Genomic DNA, 21,451 nt, shown 5'->3' on the forward strand with positions numbered 1-21,451 from the left:
TGGTTTTCTCCACGCACCTAAATATCACTGAGTCCCGCCCCACTGGGCGTAGCCACCCTCGTGGCATTATGGTTCTCGTAGTGCTGGAAAGTTCTACTACATTGAGTGTCCGTGGTGGAGTGCTTTGAAATAAAACCCCAGTGGGTTGAAGTTCGAACCTGCTCTGCTGCACGGCTTTCTGCTATTGGTATGCCTCCGGGATATCTGCCTTCCTAGCGAGTCAGCTCTACCTGGTACTCCGGCCTGCAGCGCAGGGGGTCTCTTCTCGCGGCCGGGCAGGCCGCTGAAAATCCAAAAGACAATGTTTGCCCACGATGAGAGAGACCACAGGCAGCATAAATATTCATCCGCTTTATTAGATGGCAACACGCTAGCCAGCAGCGCACAGGAATCTTCTTTCATTTAAACAAGCCAGACGCGTTTCAGGAGAATAGCACTCCCTTCCTCAGTGGCATTACAACTCCAAACAACGGATGGTTTTCTCCACGCACCTAAATATCACTGAGTCCCGCCCCACTGGGCGTAGCCACCCTCGTGGCATTATGGTTCTCGTAGTGCTGGAAAGTTCTACTACATTGAGTGTCCGTGGTGGAGTGCTTTGAAATAAAACCCCAGTGGGTTGAAGTTCGAACCTGCTCTGCTGCACGGCTTTCTGCTATTGGTATGCCTCCGGGATATCTGCCTTCCTAGCGAGTCAGCTCTACCTGGTACTCCGGCCTGCAGCGCAGGGGGTCTCTTCTCGCGGCCGGGCAGGCCGCTGAAAATCCAAAAGACAATGTTTGCCCACGATGAGAGAGACCACAGGCAGCATAAATATTCATCCGCTTTATTAGATGGCAACACGCTAGCCAGCAGCGCACAGGAATCTTCTTTCATTTAAACAAGCCAGACGCGTTTCAGGAGAATAGCACTCCCTTCCTCAGTGGCATTACAACTCCAAACAACGGATGGTTTTCTCCACGCACCTAAATATCACTGAGTCCCGCCCCACTGGGCGTAGCCACCCTCGTGGCATTATGGTTCTCGTAGTGCTGGAAAGTTCTACTACATTGAGTGTCCGTGGTGGAGTGCTTTGAAATAAAACCCCAGTGGGTTGAAGTTCGAACCTGCTCTGCTGCACGGCTTTCTGCTATTGGTATGCCTCCGGGATATCTGCCTTCCTAGCGAGTCAGCTCTACCTGGTACTCCGGCCTGCAGCGCAGGGGGTCTCTTCTCGCGGCCGGGCAGGCCGCTGAAAATCCAAAAGACAATGTTTGCCCACGATGAGAGAGACCACAGGCAGCATAAATATTCATCCGCTTTATTAGATGGCAACACGCTAGCCAGCAGCGCACAGGAATCTTCTTTCATTTAAACAAGCCAGACGCATTTCAGGAGAATAGCACTCCCTTCCTCAGTGGCATTACAACTCCAAACAACGGATGGTTTTCTCCACGCACCTAAATATCACTGAGTCCCGCCCCACTGGGCGTAGCCACCCTCGTGGCATTATGGTTCTCGTAGTGCTGGAAAGTTCTACTACATTGAGTGTCCGTGGTGGAGTGCTTTGAAATAAAACCCCAGTGGGTTGAAGTTCGAACCTGCTCTGCTGCACGGCTTTCTGCTATTGGTATGCCTCCGGGATATCTGCCTTCCTAGCGAGTCAGCTCTACCTGGTACTCCGGCCTGCAGCGCAGGGGGTCTCTTCTCGCGGCCGGGCAGGCCGCTGAAAATCCAAAAGACAATGTTTGCCCACGATGAGAGAGACCACAGGCAGCATAAATATTCATCCGCTTTATTAGATGGCAACACGCTAGCCAGCAGCGCACAGGAATCTTCTTTCATTTAAACAAGCCAGACGCGTTTCAGGAGAATAGCACTCCCTTCCTCAGTGGCATTACAACTCCAAACAACGGATGGTTTTCTCCACGCACCTAAATATCACTGAGTCCCGCCCCACTGGGCGTAGCCACCCTCGTGGCATTATGGTTCTCGTAGTGCCCGGCCGCGAGAAGAGACCCCCTGCGCTGCAGGCCGGAGTACCAGGTAGAGTTGACTCGCTAGGAAGGCAGATATCCCGGAGGCATACCAATAGCAGAAAGCCGTGCAGCAGAGCAGGTTCGAACTTCAACCCACTGGGGTTTTATTTCAAAGCACTCCACCACGGACACTCAATGTAGTAGAACTTTCCAGCACTACGAGAACCATAATGCCACGAGGGTGGCTACGCCCAGTGGGGCGGGACTCAGTGATATTTAGGTGCGTGGAGAAAACCATCCGTTGTTTGGAGTTGTAATGCCACTGAGGAAGGGAGTGCTATTCTCCTGAAACGCGTCTGGCTTGTTTAAATGAAGGAAGATTCCTGTGCGCTGCTGGCTAGCGTGTTGCCATCTAATAAAGCGAATGAATATTTATGCTGCCTGTGGTCTCTCTCATCGTGGGCAAACATTGTCTTTTGGATTTTCAGCGGCCTGCCCGGCCGCGAGAAGAGACCCCCTGCGCTGCAGGCCGGAGTACCAGGTAGAGCTGACTCGCTAGGAAGGCAGATATCCCGGAGGCATACCAATAGCAGAAAGCCGTGCAGCAGAGCAGGTTCGAACTTCAACCCACTGGGGTTTTATTTCAAAGCACTCCACCACGGACACTCAATGTAGTAGAACTTTCCAGCACTACGAGAACCATAATGCCACGAGGGTGGCTACGCCCAGTGGGGCGGGACTCAGTGATATTTAGGTGCGTGGAGAAAACCATCCGTTGTTTGGAGTTGTAATGCCACTGAGGAAGGGAGTGCTATTCTCCTGAAACGCGTCTGGCTTGTTTAAATGAAGGAAGATTCCTGTGCGCTGCTGGCTAGCGTGTTGCCATCTAATAAAGCGAATGAATATTTATGCTGCCTGTGGTCTCTCTCATCGTGGGCAAACATTGTCTTTTGGATTTTCAGCGGCCTGCCCGGCCGCGAGAAGAGACCCCCTGCGCTGCAGGCCGGAGTACCAGGTAGAGCTGACTCGCTAGGAAGGCAGATATCCCGGAGGCATACCAATAGCAGAAAGCCGTGCAGCAGAGCAGGTTCGAACTTCAACCCACTGGGGTTTTATTTCAAAGCACTCCACCACAGACACTCAATGTAGTAGAACTTTCCAGCACTACGAGAACCATAATGCCACGAGGGTGGCTACGCCCAGTGGGGCGGGACTCAGTGATATTTAGGTGCGTGGAGAAAACCATCCGTTGTTTGGAGTTGTAATGCCACTGAGGAAGGGAGTGCTATTCTCCTGAAACGCGTCTGGCTTGTTTAAATGAAGGAAGATTCCTGTGCGCTGCTGGCTAGCGTGTTGCCATCTAATAAAGCGAATGAATATTTATGCTGCCTGTGGTCTCTCTCATCGTGGGCAAACATTGTCTTTTGGATTTTCAGCGGCCTGCCCGGCCGCGAGAAGAGACCCCCTGCGCTGCAGGCCGGAGTACCAGGTAGAGCTGACTCGCTAGGAAGGCAGATATCCCGGAGGCATACCAATAGCAGAAAGCCGTGCAGCAGAGCAGGTTCGAACTTCAACCCACTGGGGTTTTATTTCAAAGCACTCCACCACGGACACTCAATGTAGTAGAACTTTCCAGCACTACGAGAACCATAATGCCACGAGGGTGGCTACGCCCAGTGGGGCGGGACTCAGTGATATTTAGGTGCGTGGAGAAAACCATCCGTTGTTTGGAGTTGTAATGCCACTGAGGAAGGGAGTGCTATTCTCCTGAAACGCGTCTGGCTTGTTTAAATGAAGGAAGATTCCTGTGCGCTGCTGGCTAGCGTGTTGCCATCTAATAAAGCGAATGAATATTTATGCTGCCTGTGGTCTCTCTCATCGTGGGCAAACATTGTCTTTTGGATTTTCAGCGGCCTGCCCGGCCGCGAGAAGAGACCCCCTGCGCTGCAGGCCGGAGTACCAGGTAGAGCTGACTCGCTAGGAAGGCAGATATCCCGGAGGCATACCAATAGCAGAAAGCCGTGCAGCAGAGCAGGTTCGAACTTCAACCCACTGGGGTTTTATTTCAAAGCACTCCACCACGGACACTCAATGTAGTAGAACTTTCCAGCACTACGAGAACCATAATGCCACGAGGGTGGCTACGCCCAGTGGGGCGGGACTCAGTGATATTTAGGTGCGTGGAGAAAACCATCCGTTGTTTGGAGTTGTAATGCCACTGAGGAAGGGAGTGCTATTCTCCTGAAACGCGTCTGGCTTGTTTAAATGAAGGAAGATTCCTGTGCGCTGCTGGCTAGCGTGTTGCCATCTAATAAAGCGAATGAATATTTATGCTGCCTGTGGTCTCTCTCATCGTGGGCAAACATTGTCTTTTGGATTTTCAGCGGCCTGCCCGGCCGCGAGAAGAGACCCCCTGCGCTGCAGGCCGGAGTACCAGGTAGAGCTGACTCGCTAGGAAGGCAGATATCCCGGAGGCATACCAATAGCAGAAAGCCGTGCAGCAGAGCAGGTTCGAACTTCAACCCACTGGGGTTTTATTTCAAAGCACTCCACCACGGACACTCAATGTAGTAGAACTTTCCAGCACTACGAGAACCATAATGCCACGAGGGTGGCTACGCCCAGTGGGGCGGGACTCAGTGATATTTAGGTGCGTGGAGAAAACCATCCGTTGTTTGGAGTTGTAATGCCACTGAGGAAGGGAGTGCTATTCTCCTGAAACGCGTCTGGCTTGTTTAAATGAAGGAAGATTCCTGTGCGCTGCTGGCTAGCGTGTTGCCATCTAATAAAGCGAATGAATATTTATGCTGCCTGTGGTCTCTCTCATCGTGGGCAAACATTGTCTTTTGGATTTTCAGCGGCCTGCCCGGCCGCGAGAAGAGACCCCCTGCGCTGCAGGCCGGAGTACCAGGTAGAGCTGACTCGCTAGGAAGGCAGATATCCCGGAGGCATACCAATAGCAGAAAGCCGTGCAGCAGAGCAGGTTCGAACTTCAACCCACTGGGGTTTTATTTCAAAGCACTCCACCACGGACACTCAATGTAGTAGAACTTTCCAGCACTACGAGAACCATAATGCCACGAGGGTGGCTACGCCCAGTGGGGCGGGACTCAGTGATATTTAGGTGCGTGGAGAAAACCATCCGTTGTTTGGAGTTGTAATGCCACTGAGGAAGGGAGTGCTATTCTCCTGAAACGCGTCTGGCTTGTTTAAATGAAGGAAGATTCCTGTGCGCTGCTGGCTAGCGTGTTGCCATCTAATAAAGCGAATGAATATTTATGCTGCCTGTGGTCTCTCTCATCGTGGGCAAACATTGTCTTTTGGATATATATATATATATATATATATATATATATATATATATATATATATATATATATCGTGTACTGTGTGGGACTCGACGTGATGTGTCCTGATAGCAGAACTTCGCTTGCTCGCTGATGCGGGCCGGAGCTGTGCCAACACCATGACAAAGAAAAACAGCTGCAAAAGCAGAGTCCAGTGAAGCTCCAGCCTGCTTGTGGAACGGGGCCACTTAACACGCCTCTGGTTGGCACGGAAATATCACATGGACCCTCCTCTCCACGAAGGAAACGGCCACATGGGGAAATTCCTCAGGAAACACTTTATTGAACCATTAGCTGGGCATAATGCATGTTGGCTGTAGTTAGCTTTCCTCAGATGCCGTTGTAGTCCGGATGTTATCACATTCACGTTTAAAGTAGTCCCACTACGCTCCAATTGGAGCAAGCACTGTTAGCCCCTGGTCACATGATCGCCCATCAGCTGTAGACAAATGTTGACTACAACTCCCAGAGATCACCTTGCATGGGAAGATGTAGCGCGGGGAACCAGTGTTGTAATATTCGTCGCAGTGGATGTGTGCTGTGTGGGACTCGACGTGATGTGTCCTGATAGCAGAAGTCCGGTCAGGTAAGTGTCCTCAGCGCTTCCCCCGGTCCCCGCATACGTTCCAGCCCCTTTGAGCAAGAGTCCGTCGGGCCTTATAGGTAGAACCTAGTTTCCATAGGAAATGCATTTTTTGTTTTGCTAATAACTTTGGCGCCATTTGACAAATCTTCACAAAATTGTAAAAACTAGTTTACACCTGAGCTCAGCTGCTACGTGGAAAGTTTTGGGGTGTTTCGTTAAGCGGGGGCTGAGAAAAAGGAGGGACTCAAAACAGTTTTCCCCATGCAACTTCTGTAGGGATTTTAGACACAGTTACAGCCCAAACCGCTAGACAGATTTATACCAAATTTGGCAGTGAGCTAGTTCTTGGACCGGAAAAAGCCATTTTATGATTTGGTGCAAATCCATTCAGTAGTTTGGGAATTATTAAAGAAAAAAGAAAACTGTATATCTAGGGATGCAAATCCTCTGTGCATCTGACAAATCTCAAGCTGAGATATGATTGGCTGCCAGCACTTGAACCACAAAGTGTTGGCAGCCATCTTGGGAATTAGACTCGACAGAGTCCCAAGAAAAAAGTCACATAAAAAAACATATTGTCAGGGTAGGAATACCCTTGCCCCTAGGCCTGGTGGAGGGGTTGCCACAAAATTGCAATGGATTGCCAATCTGCAGCAAAATTAGAAGAAGAAAAACCAAACGTGGTCTCCCTCACTTGTTTTCTATATTCACCCTGGGTGGGCCAGATCCTGTGGGCCTATTTTTGATGATGTTGGGAGGAGCGAGTGGCGCGTGGTCCCTCTCCACAGGCTGAATCTGACCCTGGGGAACGCCACATCCTATGGCCCAGCTGAATCAATAAAGCAGGAGTGGGCTGCAGGCCGTTTGGGGCCCCGGGGACCACCATCTGCTGGGGCTAGGCCATGCACTTTAAAAGGAGGGAGGCAGTGGGTCCCCCTCGTGGAGCCATTTATGGATCCGGGGACCACCACATTCCCCAGGGCCGGCTCCTGCTATGTCCTGAGGTATCAACCCTCGGGACATAGATTTCCCTGCCCACATTGGTGTTAGAGGGAAACCTCTATTGCAGCACAAAACACACAGTGCCCAGTGCTGAGGGCAGAAGAACTTGAAGTCTTTGCTGTTCCCGAGTCTTCTTGAACAGGAGACAAGCTCTACCTCAAGCCCTTGAAGAAACTCACAAAAAGAGATTGCAGAAAGTTCAAATCCAGTCCTTTCACTGCCCAAGACAGAAGCAGCCACTGCATGCCAACACAGCAAAGCATACTAAACTTTATTTTCCTATCTGGTCCCACTGGGAAGTTATATTTATAAGATGTTATAACTTAATTCCCATGCTTTCCTATGGGGCAGATAGCCTTTCAATAGTGAAAAACGAAATTGGCAGTAATTCACTATCGGGACATGCCACACACACCAGGGCATCTCCTACCTTTCACATACACTGCACCCTGCCCACAGGGGTACCTTGGGCCTACCTTAGGGGTGACTGATATGTAAGAAAAGGGAAGATTAGGGCCTGGCAAGTGGGTGCATTTGCCAAGTCGGCATGGCAGTAACAAACTGCACGCAGACTCTGCAGTGGCAGGTCTGAATTATCTTTTCAGGGCTACTCATGTGGGTGGCACATTTAGTGCTGCAGTTCCACTCGTAGCATTTGATTTACAGGCCCTGGCACACTCAGTGCACTTTACTAGGGCCTAATAAGCAAATCAAATAGGCCAATCATGGAAACACCAATCCATAACACAATTTACAGAGAGAGCATATGCACTTTAGCACTGATCAGCAGTGGTAAAGTGCCCAAAGTCCTAAAACCAACAAGGCCAGGTCAGGAAAAAATAGGAGGAAGAAGCAAACAGTTTTGCGATAACCTTGCAAAAAGTGCCATTTCCAACATTGACCATATGCAAGACATGATGAGGTGGAAGGCTCTACCTCTCATTGGTGCAGATGGATGGCCATAGCGCTATCAGTGGGCAAAGTTTCCACTTGGAGACACTGGAGGTCGGACATGGTACCATCCAGAATGAATGGATTGAAAATCTCTTCCGTCTACTGCAACATAAGGGAATTCTATAAGACACTTAAACCAGGCTGCTATGTTTAACAGGATATGGTAACTCTTTGTAGAAAAATGTACACCTCAGATGGGATAGATAAATATTTGTAACAATGCATTCACATGTCCCGTATCCCCTCTCTCAATCACCTCCTTTCCCTACTTCACTTCCTGACCATCTTCTGTTCCATATTGTTTTGGTCCCTCACCATCACACCCTTCTTCACCCCCCTCTTTTTAGGTCTTGCCTGAGACAGCGCATGCGATGTCTCTTCGAGACATTTAGTAAGTGGCTTTTAAAAGTGCCACCAGAGGCTTTTGCTGGCCTAAAGCTTGCGTTCACAAGCTTGTGCACGTGCACAGCTGCCATCTGTGATTTTATTGCTGTAATCAGGCTCCTCTGCTTGCACTACCCCCTCCCTCCTGGTCAGATTCATTTGTGTCTTCTAGCTGTGAATCATGCTCCTCTGCTCGCACTCTCCCTCCTCTTCGTCAGTTTCATTTGTGTCTTCTATCACTGTGAATGCTCCTGCTTCCACCAGGCACACACACTATCAGTCGTCAGTGCACGCTTTCACCAGGCATACACACCATCAGCCGTTAGTGCATGCTTCCACCAGGCACACACACCACCAGCCGTCAGTGCACGCTTCCACCAGGGACACACACCACCAGCCGTCAGTGAATGCTTCCACCAGGCACACACACCGCCAGCCGGCAGTGCACGCTTCCAACAGGGACACACACCACCAGCCGTCAGTGCACGCTTCCACCAGGCACACACACCACCAGCCGTCAGTGCACGCTTCCACCAGGCACACACACCACCAGTCGTCAGTGCACACTGCCACCAGGCACACACACCACTAGCCGTCAGTGCTCGCTTCCACCAGGCACACACACCACCAGCCGTCAGTGCACGTTTCCACCAGGCATACACACCACCAGCTGTCAGTGCACGCTTCCACCAGGCACACACCACCAGCCGTCAGTGCACGCTTCCACCAGGCATACACACCACCAGCCGTCAGTGCAAGCTTCCACCAGGCACACACATTACCAGCCGTCAGTGCACTATTCCACCAGGCACACACACCACCAGCTGTCACTGCACGCTTCCACCAGGCGCACACACACTACCAGCCATCAGTGCACGCTAACACCAGGCACACACACCACCAGCCATCAGTGCACGCTTCCACCAGGAACACACACCACCAGCCGTCAGTGCACGCTTCCACCAGGCACACACACCAACAGCCATCAGTGCATGCTTCCACCAGGCAAACACACCACCAGCCGTCAGTGCACGCTTCCACCAGGGACACACACCACCAGCCGTCAGTGAACGCTTCCACCAGGCACACACACCGCCAGCCGGCAGTGCACGCTTCCACCAGGGACACACACCACCAGCCGTCAGTGCACGCTTCCACCAGGCACACACACCACCAGCCGTCAGTGCACGCTTCCACCAGTCACACACCACCAGCCGTCAGTGCACACTGCCACCAGGCACACACACCACTAGCCGTCAGTGCTCGCTTCCACCAGGCACACACACCACCAGCCATCAGTGCACGCTTCCACCAGGCACACACACCACCAGCCGTCAGTGCACACTGCCACCAGGCACACACACCATAGCCGTCAGTGCTCGCTTTCACCAGGCACACACACCACCAGCGGTCAATGCACGTTTTCACCAGGCACACACACCACCAGTCGTCAGTGCAGCAGGCAGGCTCTTCTCAGAATTTCTTGGTAAATATGTGTTTGATGCCTGGGAGGGAGTGGGTCGAGTTTCCTTAAACCATGCTGAGTATGCAGGTGCAGTGCATGAAGTCCTGTGTTAGTGAGTCATGCTGCCTGGGGCTCACTCACTCCACACTTGTAAATTGCGCCTGCACCAGGCTTTTTCTCATTTGCAAAGTTCGGCGCATGCGCACAGCTAGGCAGCCCCCACACCCCCGGGAATGACTGATTCCTACAACCAGAATGGAAACAACATTCAGAGCAATGAAAACAAGTTCATTTGATGCAAAGAACTGTTAACAAAAACCATGTCCAGCTCTAGATCTGGCAACTTAAACAAAACAGCAACAAAAAACAAACAAGCATTGGCATAGCCAATAGGTCTCGCTTTTTATACCCTATAAGTATTTAGTTATGCAGCAGAATATCCTTGGTGCAAAAACACCAACTGTTGCATGGCTAAACACTTATAAGGTCCCAAATGCGAGACCTATTGGCTATGCCAATGCTTGTTTCTACCTGTGACTGCGCATTATGACTCTCAGAACCCAATAAATCTGGGTAATTCCCCCTCTCCCTTTATTTTAGGGACTTAGGGACTCAGTGGTAGTCACACTTCCAAGGATCCTCTGCGTCAAAGTGGGGGATATGTTAGGGTATGATGGATCTTTGATTAGAGGACAAGTTGGATAGGTATGAGCCACACAGTTATCTATGTACAAAAATGTGCTAGGATTACTTTACGGCTGATTCTACTAAAGTTCTATGGGAAAACAGAGCTGTCACCAGGAATCATCAAAACGTTCCTGTTGTTCCTTATAGGTGGGTCCGCAATACATCGACCAAGGGACCCTGGATGTGCATGATGGTGCTGTGATTGAAATAATAATGTTTCCAACCTTGTAGTATTCCTATTGATTGTTAGGATTGTCCAGGAATCCTGGGCTCGTCTGGGTGGGAGGTTGTATGCACTTTCAGCTTGTTGAGATTTGTCGACATTTGAAATTGCAATTGAAAACAATAATGTGTGTTTAAAAACATTTTTTATACTCTAGCTGCATTTAGGCTGGAACAAAATAGTTGCATAGTGCATCGGATGCCGTTTGTCTTTTTTATGAAATTATGTACAAAAATTGACAAAATTAAATGTTTGGAAAAAAGAATATGTACGAGTGATCGATTTGAGACCTTTCTTTATGCCACTTAAAGAGATCATATCGGAACAGAAACCCAATCTAGTCTGCCTGCAACTGGCAGCTGCAGAGATATATGACAGGAACCAGAGACATGTAGTCCATGATCAATTAGGCTGTTTGCTAGAAATCATTTATCTCTTGTTGAGGGATCTAGGGCGATGAGCCCTGCCACTGTTAAGTCTTATAGCTGGCTCATGACGGACACCATGGGAAGTAAAAGTGAAAGGTTGCCTCAGGAGCAAAATATGGTTTGCCATTTAGAAGCACTAGTGTGAGAGTATGCAATTGTCAAAGCCTCCTCTACCCCTGACCATCCAGCTTATGTCGTTATTGTGGACTCTCTGACAGGCTCATTGGTGTGTGTCAATTCAATCTTTAGAAGCCTTTCCGATGGGTGCCAATTCTTGGCAAGTTTAGATGGCTACACAAAATATGCACGACTTGAGATCATTCAAACAAGCTCTGCTGAAGATGTTATGATGTGTTGGGATAGGAATTTAATTTGCATGGTATAAGGGAGTGTTCCCTGCCCAGAGTACCCAACTGTGAGATCTATGTCCATGACTACGTGAGGACTACTGTCCCTGACTTGGTTATAACGCATAAAGTGTAACACGTGTAGCAATAGTAAACCTGAGTATGTCTGTGACTAAGCCTGAGTAATGGGGCCAGTGGAATTCATTTTGAATGTCCATGGCTTTGGTAAGGACTATTATCCCAGACAGTGGATGTATATTGCTTGCATTTCTGTGGCTACAGGAAAAAAATCCAGACACTGAAGTGAGGATAATGTTGGATACAAGTCTACCTTTAGAAATTCCATGAGGCCTTTTGATATAAATGTGCTGCTGTGAGCAGTATCATTTGGTGGATTGTAGGGGTCTAGTGTGGCACTGCAGCTTCTCTTGAGTGAGATGAGGAAATTTCTAAGGCTGCCTTGCCCTTTTCCCTGTCACTCTGTTCATGATTATGTCCTCAGTTGGACTGATGACAGCCAGGTGCAGAAACCTCAGGCCTCTTGTGCAGCAGTTGTTGGTTCTTCAAGTCGAAGACTGCCTCAGTCCTACCTGTTGTGAGAAGCATGACTGTACACAAAAGCTTAGTTTGGGGCACAGCATAAGGTGGTCACTGGAAAAAAAAGAACAACCCCAAACCGGTCCTACAGTTTGAGACAGAGGATCAACCTCCTCCCACTTGATTTATGAGATTTTACTTTCTGTAAGAGTAGCCCCACGTGGATGTTTACATTAAGGGCTGAGGCATTTACCTTCACACTCTGGTATAATTGGCTTTTATTGTCACCATATAAATATGTTAGTATGACAACTAGTATATAATGTGTAGAAGAAATGCAGTTGGCACCTGTGACTAATACCCCCCTCTTACTTTCTGTAATACAGGACCGAGCTGACACTACTGCCACACCAACTAATTAACTTTACTACATCACTGAGCATGATTAGGGTCACTTTTATTTTTCACACTTTTTATTGCTTATTTCCAATTATTGTTATTTGTATTCTTGTATTTGTATGTTTTTAATTACCCGTACAATTAACTTTCATTGTTAAGTTATTAGAGATCAGCTCATGACGTCGTAGTAGCTAATAAAAGGTTCAGTGTCCCGCCAGGGGAGCAGACAGACATGGCTACCTTAACTGTTTGTGTGAATTATGCTCATTATTGGATCGTCTTTGCAACGACAAATACCTTCAGTATCAGACAGCACAATTAAAATATAGATACGAACACACAAACGTGAATTATATGGATAAGGTTGACAAAAACGAATTCCACAAAGGTGGCACCCTCTTTTTGGACACAGTTATTATCGAGTGTATACAGTACAAAGCTAGAAAATGCATTGCATCAAAAAACTCTAAATCCATTTCTGTCAAATACATCTCAATGTGACGCTACTGTATGACGCTTTCTGGATCAAATGTTCATCTTGTTTAAATGTTGCCATTTGTATGTCTTTTACTGGCCATTTACTTAATTTGTGCACGATTTTATTTAACCACAATTGCCATAAAATCAGAGAGTATTGCGTCGTTTCTCCTATTGCATTAGGTCAGAATCCTGCTCTTTTTTATTTTTCTAGATTAATCTTTTCATTAAATAAAAATGAAAAAAAGTGTGTGCCAACCTGTTCCAGTTTCGTAGTCTGACGCTTTCTCGGCGTTTACACTGTCTCGCAACCCGTAAGAGTCTCCTAGTTACCAAGGCAACTGGTCACGTGACGGCATGAGTTGGGCCATTTCAAAACACACACTACAAATTTCGCTGACATCTTCAAAGTGTTACCGGTATCATAAATTTAGAGCTACGGGAAAGTTGAAATTGAGGATAGCTTTTTCTGTCCACTTGCACAGATTGTTGGATCCATTTGACTTACTCTACAATTGTGTTAGAGAATTCTATGCATATTAGTAAAGATATTAATTGTAGGGCAGTACTTCATTTTTCCGTCGGCCATCTTTCCGTGGTGTTGTTTTTCATAGGAGAAACCAATATAAATTGAAACAATGTTTTCTTTCGTGCAAAGATGAATATTTTCAACATATTTGATTATTAAATCCTTTTAATCTCTTTTATTGGGAGGGACACAGTGTTTGAGAACATGCACAGTATAAACATCGTTACCAATTTATACTTTTTAAATGTCCATATGATAGATATTTTTACATTATCAAAAAAAAAACGACATGAATTTTATCAAAATGATAGGCGTTTGTATGCAGTTTTTACTCTATCAATGAAGCACAGTGTGAAAATGGTCGAGGGGTTCTGTGAACAGTGTGAAAATGGTCGAGGGGTTCTGTGAAGGGTATGTTTGTCCGTTTTTAATGTCTATGATTGTTGGCAGTCAAGACTGTGACGTCTTTGAACTGAAAGCATCACTTTTGCCTAGCTCTAGATTTTCCTTTAGGCTTTGATGAACTGACTGGCAAGTTGTTTGACGAATCACGTACGTTAGCTATTTGAAGATGCGTTTATTGATGTGTTAAACATCCAATGACATAGTCGGAACTCCGGGTAGAACCAATCGGCGACTCGGGCTGGCGGAATCTGGCACTGCCCATGTCAGAGCAGAGTGGGTGAGTCTCCGCTGGTGTTTGTTGTCATCAAGATGGAGTTTCTACTGGGGAACCCGTTTAGTACCCCGGTGGGGCAGTGCATCGGTGAGTTGTGTGAGGGCGGCTTAAGCCGGGGAAGGAGGGTGTGAGGGAGGGGTCGTCCAAGTCTGGTTGGTAAGGAGATTAGGTAAACTACTGATGGTCTGGACCAGCAGCGCTTACAACATGTGTAGTAATTAGTATCTCGGTGGGTATGCTTAGTGGTGTGTATGCAGTACCGAAGGGTTACCAGCTGCTCTGCATTCATGGGTTGATTGCGTATAGCATTTTCAGCACGTCTTGTATTTCTATTGAGTTTGCGCTTAAAACCATGCATTGTAGCATTGAACCTGGAGCAGCAGATTCAAGTGTCTACGTGGAAATAGGATAACCAGACATCCCGGATTTCCAGTGACAGCCCTTGCTTTCGGAGGACTTCATCACATTTTAATAGATTAAAAACAGGTCACAGAGTGCCTCACCACTCTTTAATACTGCTGTGTTGCATCATGATTCGACCCGGTGCCGCAGGATGGCTAACTTCTCACCCTTGTGATTCAGCAAGAGGAGAGCCTTGGTGGAAATGCGAGTTTGTCCATTTTAACTAATGTGCATGTTCAAATTTTCACCGAACCTATCTTAAACAATCACAGTGTATACCGACGTCAACCGTACGGCTGCATAGAGCCGCCTTATTATGTAACACAGCAGTCTTTAAGAGTAGTGATGGAGCGTACATGTTTTCTCAGCCAAAGCCCAATCTCCAGAGCCTTCTCTGTGCACCATCACATCACGGGTGTTCGGGGAGGTAGAGGTGTTATTTAATCTTAAACCAATTTATTTTTTTGAGTTTTCGCCTTCAGCATGCTTCATACAATAAATTACTTATACTGATACCGAAAAAGGACCCCCGGATGTCTTTTCTTTTGTGATATGCTTGTAGGTATTTAAAAGAACTCGCATTTCTGATTTCTGTTTATCTCCCAACTGACGCACCTCAGAAATATCTGTTTGCCTATCCAGCCTAGGTTTAATCACTTACTTTCTGCCCCTAATGTCTTTATTTTTAATCAATATAATGAAACACTGCATGTTCCAGGATTCAGAGCAAACCAGACAGTGATGTACTCCTCTGATTTAAAACAACTTGCAATAGCCTTTCTCATTTCAATAAGCTAGACAAAATGTTGTGACGTGGAACAAAATGCAGAGCATCTGATCATTGTCTGTGTAGTCTTCCTGTCAGTGAATACTGTCACTAAAGTCCCTCTATAGCCATGAGTGACAAAATATAGTCCTACCTCTAGATCTAGGGCCTGTCCCAGTTGTTTGTGCTTGCAATATCGTCTGTAAGTGTATTAATGCTGTGCTTAGTGTGTGCGTGGAACCCAGTGTTTGTGTACTGCTGATTTAGTAATGTTATATTATTTTAGGTCAATTTGTATGGCGATACTTATCATTTGTAAGGGTATCATTTGTGAGGGTATCAAAGCACTAGTACAGGAACGTAGGTCAGGCTGAGCTCCTATTGGAGCAGCCAGGCTTTCAGTATCTTGCAGAAGTTGAGTAGTGAAGGGGCGGTCCTGCTTTGATGAGGAAGTTTAATCCAGGTCTTGGTAGGAGAAAGAGCACCCTCCTGACTTGGTTCTGCAGATGCAAGGGTGAGTTAGGCTGAGCAAAACTCTCTGGTTGGATGGTAGAGTTGAAGTCAGTCATTGAGGGTCAGTACTGTGGAGGGCTTTGTAGGCATGAATGAGCAACTTTAATGGAGAATCGTTTCTGTATGGGTAGCCAGTGTAGTTATGCAAGGTAGGGAGTAATGCAGGCGCTTCTGGGGACCTCTAGGATTCATCCGTGGTGGTGTTTTGGATGGCCCGTGGTCTTAGAGTATGCTGGTTGGAGATGCCGATGTAGAGCGCGAATCCATTGTCTAGTCTGATGGTTATAAGGGCTTGGGGACAGGGTGTCTTGTATATGTTGGTAGCCGTTTGAAGATCTTCTGTAGCATTCTGAGAATGAGGTAGCAGGACGAGGTGACTGTGTTTACCTGTTTATTCATTGAGTTTGTCATCTAGGATGATACCTGAGGTTTCTGGCGTTGTCTGTGAGGGTGGGCGTTGGTCCCTGTTTGGCTGGCTACCAGATGTCCCATGGGGAGCTTTTATTTCTAAAGATCAGGATCTCCGTTTTGTCTTGTAGGCAGTTCTCCCTCATCCAGTTGATCACGTTGGTCATTCAGGCGGTGAAGTTAGTCCTTGTGGTGGTGTTTTGTTGATGAGGGAGAGGATGAACTATGTGTAATCAGCGTGGGAGAAGATGTTGATGTCATGGACTCTTATGACGTGGGCAAGGGGTGCCATGTACATGTTGAAAAGGGTTCGGCTAAGGAAGGATCCTTGGGGGACTCCACAAATGAGCAAAAAAGAAGCCCTTACATTGTGTTTTTATCTTGACACATTTGCTGTCTATTCAAGGAAGAGGTTAAATATCAGTTTGTCTCTTTTTGCTAATTGCTGTTTGGAAAATAAAGTTTATTTTTCTTTCTCTTACTACAGTTATTGGGTTTTGTCAAGTGAGCTGTCTAAAGATGTCAGTTTTTTTCTAACACAAAGCATTTAAATAACCTGTAAGTAAATAGTACAACTATTTCAAAATGTCAGGAATTAGAAAAGCACATTATCTTTTGTAATTAAGAAGTGTGATGTAAACAAAGATTTAAATGGGAGCAAAACAATTCAGAACACTTTACTTGGTGATGTTCGAATGGCACATATTTGCAGAAACTTGGTTTCCAAACATTGTACACTATATAACTTTATCATTAAAACCACATGTTAGTGGGAAAGTTTCTGGCCATTTCAATGTAAAATCTGCTGATTGCAAATGACCGTGTACTACCATGTCATGCTTTATGTATTTATTAAAAGTGATACTTTTTAAACATGATTTGAGAAACCGTTCTGCCCCCACCCTGATGACAATGCTGTTGATGAACTAAGAGCCAAGTCAGGGGCCATGTGTGTCTTATATGGGCCTAGATTTGTATTATATATGGAACAAAAGTTTAGTCTATTAAATCAAATAAAAAAAGTTTTTTTGTTCAGACATGCAGAATTTGCATATTTGAAGGTGTTCTCATGTGTGATAATGAAGAAACAGCGGCTCAGTGGATTGCTCGTGACCACATCATTTGAGACCAGTTTATGGGTCCAGAGCATTACAATTCAGTTGAGTAGATTGTTTGTCACTAGACCTACAGGTCTAGTAAGATTTTAATGATTTTTCAAAGCCTGCAAAGTACTGTGCTGCTTTCTTTTTAGTAACAGTAAAAAGTCCATTTTGTGTCAGTCTTTCTAACACATGCTGGTGTGGCATACTACATGCATAGGCGTGTTCTGCTGTGTGTGTGAGGCAGCCTACCATAGATTTCAATTAACAAAGCCTTAAATTATTTCACATCTCGCAGCTGGTACAGTAAATAACAGCTCTGTCCACCGCAGCATGGCTCTGCATGAAGCTATCATCTATCCTTTAGAAAATAATGTTGTAATCGATTTCTGTGTTATTCTTATTTCGCATGACTAAGTTACGCAAGCAACAAATGTCGAAATTACCGAAATTATTGACCCTCACTTTATCAGCCATGAAAAGATGGAAGGCGGATGTGGTCCTTTATTAGAATTCATGCTCACACCCTGTAGATAATACAAGACATCTGCAGTATAAAAGTTCATCCAAGTGAGTCTCTCTAAACTGATCTGTTCCCTCTAGTTAAATGACTGAGCCACTGTCTGATAAATGAAACCATGACCTGTATTGCTTTGCCTTCCCAGATAATAGAGAATACCGCGCTCCCACATGGAGGCTCAAACACGACGAAGCAATAAAAACAACACAAAACGCAACCTGGAAAAGTATTTCACCTTTTATAAAAGTAGACCTATCAAAGACTGAATTCCGAATAAGGCTTGGGGTTTTATTTATGCAACACTCTCTAGCAAAAAGGCTTTCCCAGATGTCCAATGAACATCATTCAAATGTATATGTATGTATGTTATGTGTATGTATGTGTGTGTGTGTGTGTGTGTGTGTGTGTGTGTATATATATATATATATATATATATCGCTCCAAATCTCCTCCCCAGCCGGGAAAGAAAAAGGCCTTCGACCTTCAAATAACTGTATTAAATAACCAGGTGATCACTTCTTTGTACCGAAAGCCGACGGCTGGAAACATGCCGACAGTGGGCACCCTGCAAACCTCAAACAAAGCATTCCCTACGGTGAGCTATTGCGCCTTAAACGCAACTGCACCTGTGAGGAAGACTTTCAGAATGCGGCCAAAGAAAGCATTGAGAGATTCAAAGCCAGAGGTTATAATTCTACCCACCTGAACCAGACGTTGAGCAGAGTTAGCAGAATACCCAGGGACGAGCTGCTAAAACAGAAGACAGATAAGAAAGGCGAAGAAGGAAAATTCCGCCTAATAACAACTTTCTCTAAGGATGCCAACTTTGTGAAGGCAACATTATGGAAAAACTGGCACATTTTAAAAACTGACCCGAGCATTGGGATGGACATCCCAAGTGGTCCCTTGGTGACTTTTAAAAAACGAAATCACTTAAGAATCTCCTAGTACACAGCCACCTAGATGCCCCAAAAGCAAGAGTCAACACTGTGGCAGACATGAAGGGCTTTTTCCCCTGTGGCAAGTGCAAGGCCTGCGCGCACAGCAAAAGGGTTTTAGGTTATGAAATACCAGGTCTAACAAGTCGAAAACCCATTAATTCATTCATCACCTGCCAAACATCACACGTGGTGTATTGCTTGTTGTGCCCCTGCAAATTAAGATATATTGGGAGCACCATAAAAAGCGTAAAATTAAGAATCTTAGAACACATGCGCGCCATAGCCAATAAAGACATGACGTCTCCAGTGGCTAAACACTTTGCAATCAAACATCACAGTAACAGGGATGACTTACAGTACTTTGGTATTGACCTGGTGCCAGAACACGAAAGGGGCAGCAACAGACTCACTAAACTTAGACGCTTAGAGTCCCGTTACATCATTGACCTGCAAACTAAAATCCCTACAGGTCTGAACAGCGGGTAAGAACTGGCCATCCACCTAGGAAAATGAATACTAAGATACATTACCAGGGCCACCACTACAATCTGCAGGGAAATTATTTTGCTAATATTGGTATTTGGAGAGGTTCCTTTTGCGGTTTCTATTCTGGGAACCGCCAGTGCCGATCCACGTCAAAAATATTCTATTGGGAATGTGTTCGATATTGGGCGATACAATCATGAACTTACATTGCCTTTTGTTAGCGATACTCCACTGCGAGATATACGTTTTGGATTGTCATGATAATATTATCTGATGTTTAAAATGTGAATGATGATATAACGCATTTTTAATGCAGTGTATTTTACCAATTGCCGATTCACGGCTAGATTATATTATCTCACCGTGGTTGTAGAACTATGAACTAGGGTGGCCGATTCACGGCGCAATGTGTAAATACTGATGTGATAGTTATTATGGTTTATTATCTCCATTTTTTGACTATGAATTGTATAAACATGGTTTTGTGCTCGATGTGCACATTCCAATATGGCGCTCATGTAACACTCATGAGTAGCCCTACCTCTCTTTCTCTGTAATATCGCACGCTGCACTTTAAAAATGAGTCCGTGTACAACACTCGTGTTGACACATTGAGAAAGGGCTTGACCCGAAACGCGTCTGTAAGGACGTTATTAAAATTTGGAAGACTGACTACACACCCCGTGAGTGCTGCCTTTTTCTTTCCCGGCTGGGGAGGAGATTTGGAGCGACATTTGTTACAGGCGTACCACCGTGTTAGCGGCACCCACCGTCAGTGCCCCGCCGTCTGTGGTACAGACTCGAGCGTGATTATATATATATATATATATATATATATATATATATATATATATTTTATCGCTCCTGTTCAGAGGAAGGCGGATGCCGAAACGCGTCTGGTGCGTTTGAGAGTTTAAATAAAAACCTTAACTCTCCCCCCGTGAGTGCTGTGTCTCTTTGAAAGGAAAGAAGGGGACAAGGAGCGTTATATATATATATATATATATATATATATATATATATATATATTCCATCACAAAAGGTTTCCCTGCTTTGAGAATGCCAAACGCAGTTCGAGGTATTTCCTTTCCTTATTGCAGGTAAGCAGAAAACAGCGCGTTACTTACTCCATCTCAAATACGCCAAACATGTTTCGGGCCAAATGCCCTTGATCACTGGCTTTAACAGTCACCCACAGCTGCTCATTATATGTCCTTCTCCGCCCTTACTCGACAGTGCATTCTGGGCAACGGAGTTCATAACCATGGTGGAAGTCTTTGTCAAAGTGGTAGCAGCTGGTTCTGTATTAATATACTGCATTCCCCTTAGTGGGCTGATATGGGGGAAAAACCGCAGCGTTCCGCATAGTCACCACGCCTGCAACTGATGGAACCTCCAACTCCACGGAACCCTTGATGAACGGGGTCCGCGGCCAGCACGATAGGCGGGGGGCATTCTCACGACGAGGAGCGCCGTATTAATAGTCCATCACAAAAGGTTTCCCTGCTTTGAGAATGCCAAACGCAGTTCGAGGTATTTCCTTTCTTTATTGCAGGTAAGTAGAAAACAGCGCGTTACTTCCTCCATCTCAAATAATCATTTTAGAATGAAACTAGGACTATAAATTCTCGAAGCAAAGAAAAAACCCTGCAGTGTATTGTCTTGTCAAACATTGTACTGGAAAACATAAGAGAGATGTTCCAAGTGTAGAGAACATTTTATTATGGATACGTATGTAAGTTATAAAAGAATTTAAACAAACAGCATCGTTTGCTGGAAAAGAAATATCCATGCCTCATAAGTGTTTTTAGGTCTTGCCTAGGCTTGCGCTGTCTATGCGAGACATGTTGTATTCAGGATATGGGGTTTAAAAGCTCCGCCCATTTTCAAGGACTGCCCCTTTTACATGTGTTGTTACTCGGAGCTTGCAAGCACTATTTCTTTCTTTAAGCTGGAGCCCTCGAGACCAGTGATTGTGGTTTATAGAGCTCTGTAGTTAACAGTACTGTAAATTTTGCTCTTATCTTGCCACATTTGCTGTACATTTAAAAACCAAGGTCTGTTTTGTCTGCAGTTGCCTCTTCTTTTTATTTATTTATTTATAGAGCGCTAACAATCATTCCGAAGGATATTACGCCACTAGGTTGCAAGAATTCGTTACACAGCTGCTAGCAGGAATAGTGGATCTAGGTTTTGGGAAATAAATAGGTTTTAAGTTTTTTCCTAAAAACCAAATAGTCTGCTGTAGGGCATAGGTCTTGAGGTAGTTCATTCCACTTCTTTGCTGCCAGTACGAACGTCCTCCTGCCCTCA

At 45.9% G+C, this 21,451-nt stretch overlaps 2 protein-coding genes across 7 annotated transcripts in view; one reads left to right on the forward strand and one right to left on the reverse strand.

Annotated features, from left to right (window-relative positions):
- Positions 1 to 13,242, reverse strand: part of DRC3 (dynein regulatory complex subunit 3) — a 162,001-nt gene extending 148,759 nt beyond the window's left edge. Inside the window, exon 1 of the mRNA XM_078664218.1 lies at positions 13,054 to 13,242. The gene's annotated coding sequence lies outside the window, so the exon portion shown is untranslated. The remainder of the gene's footprint in view (positions 1 to 13,053) is intronic.
- A 709-nt stretch (positions 13,243 to 13,951) lies between these two features.
- Positions 13,952 to 21,451, forward strand: part of TOM1L2 (target of myb1 like 2 membrane trafficking protein) — a 501,785-nt gene continuing 494,285 nt past the window's right edge. For 4 of the 6 annotated variants that reach the window (XM_078665198.1, XM_078665200.1, XM_078665197.1 and 1 more), the window contains exon 1: positions 13,953 to 14,089. In XM_078665198.1, the coding sequence (XP_078521324.1) occupies positions 14,038 to 14,089 (52 nt within the window). In that variant the 5' untranslated portion in view covers positions 13,953 to 14,037. Of the gene's footprint in view, positions 14,090 to 21,451 lie in introns of all 6 variants that reach the window. The other 2 variants (XM_078665196.1, XM_078665195.1) reach the window with 1 other exon arrangement.

The sequence above is a fragment of the Lissotriton helveticus genome, chromosome 10, assembly GCF_964261635.1.
Source record: "Lissotriton helveticus chromosome 10, aLisHel1.1, whole genome shotgun sequence".
Lineage (NCBI taxonomy): Eukaryota > Metazoa > Chordata > Amphibia > Caudata > Salamandridae > Lissotriton > Lissotriton helveticus.